The sequence below is a fragment of the Pyxicephalus adspersus genome, chromosome 3 (assembly GCF_032062135.1).
Source record: "Pyxicephalus adspersus chromosome 3, UCB_Pads_2.0, whole genome shotgun sequence".
Lineage (NCBI taxonomy): Eukaryota > Metazoa > Chordata > Amphibia > Anura > Pyxicephalidae > Pyxicephalus > Pyxicephalus adspersus.
In genome coordinates, this window is record NC_092860.1 from 155,204,462 (window position 1) to 155,214,919 (window position 10,458).

At 40.8% G+C, this 10,458-nt stretch overlaps 1 protein-coding gene across 2 annotated transcripts in view; it reads left to right on the forward strand.

The window, feature by feature from the left end:
• The first annotated feature begins 5,117 nt into the window (after positions 1 to 5,117).
• Positions 5,118 to 10,458, forward strand: part of LOC140327346 (E3 ubiquitin/ISG15 ligase TRIM25-like) — a 7,140-nt gene continuing 1,799 nt past the window's right edge. The window contains exons 1-3 of one of the 2 annotated variants that reach the window (XM_072406723.1): positions 5,118 to 5,233; positions 5,527 to 5,670; positions 7,154 to 10,430. In XM_072406723.1, the coding sequence (XP_072262824.1) occupies positions 7,157 to 8,728 (1,572 nt within the window). In that variant the 5' untranslated portion in view covers positions 5,118 to 5,233; positions 5,527 to 5,670; positions 7,154 to 7,156 and the 3' untranslated portion in view covers positions 8,729 to 10,430. Of the gene's footprint in view, positions 5,234 to 5,505; positions 5,671 to 7,153; positions 10,431 to 10,458 lie in introns of those variants that run through there. The other variant, XM_072406724.1, reaches the window with a different exon arrangement.

Here is a 10,458-nt window from a genome sequence, read left to right on the forward strand (position 1 = left end):
TGGCCTTAAGTGTAGCGGTAGTAGAATATATTTCATAATATTCATATATTTCAGTCCATAATGTGGACTGGATAATAAATAACTTTATCCAATGGCACATCTTGTATGGGCTGATGTATCTGGGCCAACAGGTTTGAGTTGGCTCCACTCGAAAACCTCCATCATGACAAATTAAAAGGGTGAACCTGACCAATTCACCAAACAGCATGAACTATCCTCACCATCGGTATGTCAAGAATATGATATGTGATCATTCAGATGGATATTGATGGGTTTCATTCAATGTGGATAGAGAGGTACTACAAAAATCTACAGTAAAATAAAACAATATTTAACTATATAGGAGCGGATAGCTGTAACAATGCAATACCCAAAGAATTACAGATGTTAAAAGAAACTTTGCTGGAAAAATCAGTTGCAATTCCACAAAGTCACACCTGTTCCAATGGCTTGGCAAATGATCACAGACTCATTGCATATAGCACGTTCATGTAGAGACTGCAAATTTGTGTGGAGCTGAGTTTTAAAGGAGTGATAAAATGGTCAGTGCTTGACCAACTCTAACCATCCCCCGCCAGCATTTTACCTTATAAGACTTCCTAAATAAAGGATGAGATGCATTTCTCTATGATGTCCTCTTGAAAAGCAAGATATATATGTATGTTGGTATCTATGTATGCACAGCTATCTTATATTGTCTATGGATACCTTTATGTGGCTAGTAGTCATCTGCTTTCTAGAGGTTTCTATAAATTTTGTTTGGTTGATATTAAGTCAAAACTCCCAGATTAGGCAGACTAGGACTTCAAAGGCTAGGGAAAAGGAAACGGTCACCCCCCTACGGACACCCCAACCTAGCCCTGACTCCTGACAGTATGAATATCCCCTGATGGTGGGAATACTCATACACTGTGTAATGCACGCGGGCCTGGACCCACTGTGCCACTGACTGGGTATGCTCCTAGAGGGCATAACTAAGTCGCTACCAGGTCTTCACTAGAGCCTCTGATGGTGAGGATAGGCTTGGGCTACAGGGTAGCTGCCAGGTACCACTCCAGAGCAATCCCCGGGTCGGTGGCAGCTAACACACTGGAACCTAGGCCCTAGTAGCCCTGAATTAACCTAGGAATAGTGACTGGGCTTGAGACTACTGGTTCCTTCCCTGTTGAAAGAACCAGTGTCTCGCTGAGGCCTAGTAACAAACAAAATAACAACAAAACACCAAAAGTAGTTCAACTTATCTTAATTAGCAAATGGAGGAGCAGGTCACCTGAAGAGGACAACACACCGGGCCTGATTTATTAAAGTTCTCCAAGGCTGGAGAGAATGCACTTTTACCAGTGAAGCTGGGGGATCCAGCAAACCTGGAATGGATTTCTTCAATGTCATTTGCTATTTGCTAGCAAATGCTTTGAATCCTGGACCACATAGATCCCAGGTTTGTTGGATCACCCAGCTTCACTGGTGAAAGTGTATTCTCTCTAGCCTCGGTGAATTTTAATAAATCAGGGCCACCAGCTCTTCACATCCCAGAAGTGAATATCAACCGCATATCATGAAGTGTGAGGCCAGACTAAATGGAGGAGCAGTAATGACCACCAGCTGCAGCTGATACAAGGGGAGTGCTCATTACAAACAACAACACAGAAACAAGTGAAAACAAAGAGACTGTTAGGTAACCTCATGTGTAGCCCGTCTCACAGATCTTCTAACCTTAGGCACGGAAGGGACCGTGACAGCAATATACAGAAAGTTAAATATAACACATTTTTGGTTTCACATTGCACAATACAATAGAAAGATGTTTGCATTTTGGAAGATCTCCCAAATATACGTACATTGCCCCAGCCTTCTACTTTTTGTAAAAGCTGCCAAACATCAATGAAACATTTATAATCCCTAAACACCTTATTCATCTTGTGGAAGGAAATGTATTTTGAATCGGTTTAGGTATTAGGTTTAGATTTTATTGAGTTTGGGTTTTCCATTGTAAAACACAACTGAATCGAGTGTTGTTCATGGATACTTACTTCCATGAAACATGGGCACCAATGATTATGAGGTTACTAAATAATGGACACCAATGAATGATTATGTGGTTACTAAACAATGGACACCAATGAATATAGGGGTATTAATCAATGGACACCAATGTTTATAGGGATACTAAACAATGGGCGCCAATGATTATGAGGACACTAAACAATGGGGACCAATGATTATAGGGGTACTAAACAATGGGGGCCAATGTTTATAGGGGTACTAATCAATGGGCGCCAATGATTATGAGGGCACTAAATAATGGACACCAATGATTATAGGGGTACTAAACAATGGGGGCCAATGTTTATAGGGGTACTAATCAATGGGCGCCAATGATTATGAGGGCACTAAATAATGGACACCAATGGTTATGGGGGTACTAAACAATGTACAACAATGATTATGAGGTAACTAAATATTGGGCACCAATGAATAGGTGGTTACTAAACAGTGGAATCAAATGATTATGGTGTACTAAACAATGGACACCAATTGTTCTAGGGGTACTAAACAATGGACACCAATGCTTATGGGGGTAATAAACAATGGGCACATATGATTAAGGGAGAAAGGAGTAATGCACAAACATGACTAATGAGGCAATGAACATTGGACACTGATGATTAGAGCACTAAGCAATGGACAACAATGATTACAGGAGGCAATAAACAATGGACACCAATGGCTATAGGGAGAACTGAGCATAAATAAAATGATGACTAGGTGAATGAACACTGGACACCGATGATTAGGAGGGTTTTGAGCAATTGAACCAATGTTTAAGGGGGTATTTATCAATGACCATCATCAAAGGGGGCTCTACGGTGCCAGCTCTCGTAGTGTATATCCCTAAAATGGTCCTGACTGTAAAACCCTTTACGCTAAGGCTATATCTCAGAAGTTGTATATATTAAGCAAGAGAACCTACTACACTACCTACATCTCATTGTACTCAAATTTCATTAACTAGTTTCAATGAGAAAGAAAAAAGTGGAGGTCTTTGAAGTCAATCAGCAAACACATACAAATTAAAAGTCAAGGCTGTAGGTTTGTTTTGTTCGGAAAGCCCCAATATTAGTATACAGTAGTTGTCATCTGATTCAGCTGTCACCTATATTCTGGAGATTTGTCTGGGTCTGAATCATAACAACCAGGTCATGCAGTATACAGAAGTTAATATCACATTTTTTTCTGGTTTCTCATTACAGAATTAATCACAACTGACATTTGTATTGTGTGATATAAGATCTGCCTAAATACGTACATTGCCCCACCTGTCTCTTATTTATAAAAGTCACCAAAAAACAACTGCAACATTTACAATCCCTAAATGTCTAATTCCACTTGTGTGTACCAACACACCCGAGTGTTGGTTTAGTGATTAACCAGTTTTAAATTCCACATTGTGCAATAGGGTGTTTTAAGGACTATTAATCATAAAAAGCTTTGTATTTATTTATGTAAGAAAGAAAAATTTCCAATGGGTCAGTTAAGGAAAGGGCATCAGTTTGTGCATCCAGGCACTTTTGGTCCTCGTCATATGCACAGTAGTCATTATAGCCATTTTAAAGTTTGCATATGACTTATTGATAGGTCAATAGCAGAGACAGGATGGTACAAGTTATACATTTTGTATTGCTCTATCCAACTATGGGTAAACAATTTTGTCCTTAAAGTGGAACTAAATTCTTTTTACACTTGCTTATCCCTGTCCTGTAGTGGGGCTGCCATATTTTTCCTTTATCCCATCCTTGTATTGATCTTTAGGCATCTTAATTGGTTTGGCTGGGATGACGTTAATTCAGTCCCAGCAGCTTCACTGGAAGTTAAGAATGTGCCAGGTATCTATCTTTCATGCAAAGTTAGTGATTTAAACAGATAAATGGAGCAAAGGTTTTTAAAGTGGAACATTAGTTCCACTTTAAACCAGCAGAATTAACGAGCCAAACTTTTTCGGGGGACATCATTTATTTTATGGGCTGATGTGCTGTTTCAAACGCGACACAATCATGTAAATCCAAGTACCTGTGGCTCCTATGGGACTCAGTATAAAATTTGGACCTGGCCCCCCTCATGTGGCAACTCACTGCTTACTAACAGTCTTAAAGCTTTGGGTCCCAGTGGTAATTATTGACGAATTTTGACCTTTTAAGAGAAGTTCCTAACATCAGGATTTCCTTGCAAATCAGGACTATGACAGATGGCTCCATCCTACATGAAGCCAAGGAGAAGAAGTCAGTAGAAGATTTCCGGTGAGCTGCTACATAGTGGTAATGAGGATAGCCCATACAGGCCACCTGGATTAAGGGGCCAGGTCTCAGACAAGACTGATGCAACCACATTTTTGCATTCAAGGTTGGACAAGTGTAAGCTCAATGCTGGGCAGTGTCAGATACTACACAAGATCAATGACCTTCTCCTGTTCCGTACTTGACAGTGTCGGGCTCAGTAATTGGCCACTTAGGTCCAATAAAGCCAGTACCATCCTCCTTCATATCTGGAAGAACCTGCATGTTTTCTGAAGATACAAAAGAGGATATCATGATGAAAGGGGGGTAGCTCTAAACCCAATTTAATAGAAAAACCCAGCTTTGACTACCATTACTTGGAGAGTTGACTCAAGGTCGTCATTTCCTCTGCACCAGTTGACACTTGAACTTTAAAATACTCAATGCTATAACATATCCAAGGATCATTACCTCTTTATATTTCTTTTATGACTAATGGTGGTCATTCATTTTCAGCTGGGCTTGTCTTGTAATACTGAAGATTTTTTTTGCTGCTTCTCCGATCAGCTTGCAGAAGGTACGTGGATAATCGGTAAACACTCTTCAGCATAATAGATAATGTCTAGTCCCTACTTCTTGGTATGGATAATTTTTTCTTTATTAACTTTCCATTAGTCAAAATTTTACCCAACAGTAAAACATTTTGTATAATTTCACATCTCTAGATTGAAAGGAGGTTGGGGTGCCCATTCCTCCATTTGCAACCGGCAGGGCTTTATTGAACAATAGGACAGGTGAGGTTCCTTCTGCATAAAGCATTTTTACTTGCCTGATCACTCTCTTAATCAAAATCAAAGTCAAAATTATGACTTCCTGTGTCAGGACAGAAGGAATTCCTGCACGGTCATCCTGGCCTAAGCAATCAAAGAAAAGAAGGACGACCCTCAATAGAACGAGAACAGGTAAATACAGATAGGGTTCTTCTTTTCTCCCACATGCATTACCAGGCTGAGATCTGAAATTAAAATTATAGAACAGATCACCAAAACCCTATTTTTATTCCATATATAATAAACATATGTGATGTGTTTTCTTATAGCTTATGTACTGTTTATTTTGACATCGAGAAATCTTTGTTACTTTATCTCTTTACGTAGTGTTTTCCTTGTACTACAATTATGGCTCCAGGCCCAGGCACGTATTACAATGCACGCCCTGTACTCTGAGTTTCGCTTTCATTTCTCTCTTCTTTCAGATATAGATTCTGCTTATCCGGGAAGGAGCTGGATGTCTTCATACCTATGCTGGATTGCTGAAATAAGGAGACAATTACTTCTATCAATGTACTGATTGGGTGCTGGATACATTGCGGAAAGAATCTCTATGATCTTTATGAGAGGTAATGATGTATAACCAGATGTAACACACTGGGGGTAGAGTTGAGTTAAGATCAAATATTTTCCCCATCTGTTCTTCTAAAACAGAATTGTTTCTATGAAGATCTAGTTTCTTTCTCTTTCACTGTTTTATTATAATTATTTTTTATTATAATTTTTTCTACATTCTGTATCTTTACATTAAACCTTAAAGAGGAACAAAAAGTAAAAACTAAAAAACACTATGAACAGGGGCATTCATTGTTGCATAAGGAAGTCCCAGCTTCCTGCGCTGAGCTGCACATACAAAAGGACAGGTAAATATGGCAGCCAAAGTCCCTTCTGCAATGAAAACCTTGCCTGCTCGCAGTTTTGTGATGCAGACCTTTAGTTCCGTTTTATTGATGCGTTTTTTAGGGTGTCCCATGTATAATATAGAGCATAGGTGAAGACAAAGTTTTTTTATAGCATTGGATACAGTAAGGAATATACAATAACCGCAGCTTTCTATGAGTACATCATTTATCTAGTCTGCCACATCCCCAAACCTGAAACAAAGTAAAACAAACAGAAACCACAAATGGGACTTTTAAGGCAGCTAAACAAGTATTCCACAAAATACGTATTGACTAAATGTTAAAATACTCGAAAAATTGTAGTTTTTATTGTTCAGAAACATAGCAAACAGCAACAGAAACATGGCAAACACTCAAAAAGGGTGTTGCACTTAAAAAAATAAATAATAATTTCTTCTTACAAATATGGGTTATCCTTTTATGTAAATGCTCTGTGTAATTCTGCCTTCCGCTTCAGAAGAGAAGGTGGAATTACACATTGGAACTCTTCTCTCATCATAGAAATGACATGTTACTGGTTGCAGCACCAAATTAATAGAGGGAACAGCAAGAGACTCCATAATGTCAAAATCTGTAGCCATGGAGACTTTAGGTGGCCCCTTGGACACCTATAAGGCACTGGGCTTTTACCAATGTCTAGTGGGTGACCTGGCCATGATCATGGAGAATGTGGAAAGCTTGGCATTGGACTTTATTTCAGAGAGATTATAACTAGAGATGAGCGAGCAAAATTTTTAATTTCAATATCGCAGCGAATCGGGCGTTCTCACCTACAGAACATGTAAGTGGGAACAGCCTTGTGATTCGCCACAAGGTCATGTTCTCGCCAAACTCAAATTAAGACTTATTAATGAAACTCCATTGAGTGTTTGCCTGGAGTCACAGCTGATTGTAGGCGTGACCGCAAGTTCCCATGTTCCCTGGGCTGTACTTATCAGCCCGGTGACCGTGGGAACCTGAACCCTGGACTTCAATCGGTTTGCCGGAATTTTGCGGACCCATCGAAAGTTCAGGGAAATTTTTTGCAAGAATGTCAGAGGCATTCTCGCTCATCCCTAATTATAACATGACAAAGACTTGCCTAAAGTAAGACATGAAGCACACTCACCATAGCTTTTCTGGTTCACTTATGTCTCTCTCTTGCTGACAGATAATGGCATCGATTGATCTGAGGAAGGAGCTGGAATGTCCCATCTGTTTGAATATTTATAAAGATCCTGTAAACCTTCAGTGTGGACACAACTACTGCCGAGAGTGCATCAACCTTGTGCTGGATACACAGGAGAATTCTGGGGATTACTCTTGTCCTGAATGTAGACTAAAGTCTCAAAGCAGGCCTGCATTGCACAGAAACATAAGACTTCGGAATATAGTAGAAAATATGTCTTCTACTTGGCCAGGTGATGAGGAGTCTGGGACCTTGTGTACGTATTGCATTCACTTTTCGGTACCGGCTGTTAAATCCTGTCTGCTTTGTGAAGCTTACTTGTGTGATAGTCACCTAAAAGTTCATAGCAAGTCTCCTGAACATGTTATATCTGATACCATCACATCCCTGGAGAACAGGAAATGCCAGCTGCACAAAAAGATCCTGGAGTACTACTGCACTGAGGATGAGACCTGTGTCTGTGTGTATTGCCTGGTTGGAGAGCACACCGGCCATAGGAAGGAATCGCTGGATGAGGCCTCTGAAAAGAAAAAGAAGAAAATGGTAAATGTTCTTGGTAGGCTGAGGACAAAAAGAGACGAGACTGAGAAGCGAGTCCAGAGTCTTAAAGAACAGCAAGGAAAAGTGGAAGAAAAAGCAGTTGGTGATATAAAAAGAGTCACTGCCTTGTTTGGAGGTCTTAGGGCACAAGTAGAAGACCTGGAGAAGAAAGTCCTATGGGAGATCTCTAGGCGGGCAAAGCGAGTCTCATCATCTATGTCAGATCTGATTCAGCAGCTGGAAATAAAGAAGGAAGAGCTGTCCAAGAAGATGGATCACATTGTGGAGATGTGTAACATGACAGATCCACTGACCGTACTTCTGGAATCAGATAAAATTGACTTGTGTGATGAAGAAGGCAATGGCACAGAGAGGCACAATAAACCCAAACTCAATGATGGTGATATAGATGTGGCAGGGATCTTACAATCATTACACACAATATCTGATATGGTGACGGGAGTAGGGGTGTACTTCCATACAGAGACACTTTCTGATATATTCCTGGATCCAAACACGGCTGGTTATATAGATGTATCCAATGACAAAAAGACAGCATCCTGGTCAAACAAGAAGCACCCAGATACACCAGGGAGATTTCATTGTGCTCAGGTGTTCAGTTGTCAGAAGTTCTCCTCTGGGCGACATTGCTGGGAAGTAGATGTTGGAGCATCAAGCTGCAGAATTGGGATGTGTTACCCCAGTATAGAGAGAAACGAATGGCCCCAGTTACTTATTGGATATAATTGGAAGTCCTGGTGTTTACAGAAGACAGACAATGACGATAGGTATATTGTAATACATGCCAATAAAGAGGTCCAATTACCAGCTAAAGTGTCCAGCAACAAGGTCAGAATATGTCTGGATTATGAGGCCGGGCAGCTGTCCTTCTATGAAATGTGTGAGCCGGTTCGACACCTTCACACTTTCAGCACCACCTTCACCGAGCCCCTCCATGCTGTGCTTTGGTTAGGTTCAGGATATGTAAAACTAAATTCTAACAATTGGTTGCACTGATAAGAAAATATATCAATGGAAAATTCACCTGATAGGCAAACATTGTTGATGTCATGATTTAGTGTTAAATTTGACTAACATTTGAGATTCCAAGAGCAACAAGCGATCAGCCCCCCACCCTGATATCCTAACACCTGCATACCTGCTTTTAAATAAAACAAGGTACTTTCAAAAGTGATTGACATATTGAACACATGGCACAGATAACCTAATAATAATGTTTAATGGAGAAATATAACAAAACAAAACCTCTCTTCCTCTCTCTCTGTACTGCTTAGATGACTGATACAATGACCCATTATTTCTAAAATGCTATTACCACTATAGGTGTTCAATAACCCAAAGGTCATGGGACATCTACAGTGTTTTAGCTTGGGACATAATAGGTAAATGGTAAGGGTCCCATTGCATGGACTTTCCTTCATTTCCTCTACCTTTAGCCCAAAAGGAAATTAGAAGAAACATCAGAGAAGTGAAAAGGAATCCCTATTTAGTTGTCACCAGAACACGGTTAACCATTGGAAACCTTGCTTTTCCATGAGTTTGCTTGACTCAAAGTTTTTGACCTCTCATTACTTTCTGTACCAGTGACAATAGATACCAGGACTGATATAAAACGTGAATCTCCCAGTAGGTTGGAATGGAGAATGGGAAGGCTGTGTGGTTGGGATAGATGTGTACTGAGGCAATGCAGTCAGAATGGAGGGTGTGGAGGTAGGTAAGCAGTCAGCATGAAGTCTACATAGACAGGTATTGTATGTAAGATGGAGGGTGTTCAGTCTAGAAGTGTTTTCAGCAGGAGATTATGTAGGCAAGCAGAGTAGTCATAATAAGCAGAGTGCGCAGACACACAGTGTTCTCAGGGGATGCAGACAGGCAATGTGCTCAGGGGGCAAAGGAAGGCAGTGTAAGTAGGGTGTGCAAACAGGCTGATTGTTTAAAATAGGCAGCAGTGAGATCAGGGTGTGCACGCAAACATTGTGTGCTTAGGGTATGCAGATGTACAGTGTACAGCATATAGGCATATAATGTAGTCATAATGGAAAGTGTTAGGGTGTGCTGGCAGTGTGCTCAGGGTGTGCAAACAGAAGTGTGGTCAGGGTGTGCAGGCAGAAGTGTGCTCAGGGTGTGCAGGCAGATGTGTGCTCAGGGTGTGCAAACAGAAGTGTGCTCAGGGTGTGCAGGCAGACATTGTTTTCTCAGGGTGTGATGGAAGTTAGTGTGCTTATGGTGTGGAGATGTACAGTGTGCTCAGGGTGTGCAGGAAGTCTATGTACACAGGATGTATAGGCAGGCAGGGCAGGCAATCTGGCAGCATGGTCAGGGTGTGCAGGCAGGAAGTTTGTTCAGGCAGACGTTGTGTGCTCAGGGTGTACAGAAAGACAATGGCCCTGATTTATTAAAGCTCTCCAAGGCTGGAGAGAATACACTTTCTTTAGTGGAGCTGGGTGATCCATCAAACCTGGAATGTATTTTTTTCAATGTCATTTGTTTTTTGCTAGCAAATGCTTTGAATTCTGGAGCAGATCCATTCCAGGTTTGTTGGTTCACCCAGCTTCACTGAAGATTATGTATTTTCCCCAGCCTTGGAGTGCTTTAATAAATCAGGCCCAATGTGTGTAGGGTGTGCAGGTAGGCAATGAAGTCATATTGGAGGGTGTGCATGTAGGCAATGAAGTCATATTGGAGGGTGTGCATGTAGGCAATGTAGTCATATTGGAGGGTGTGCA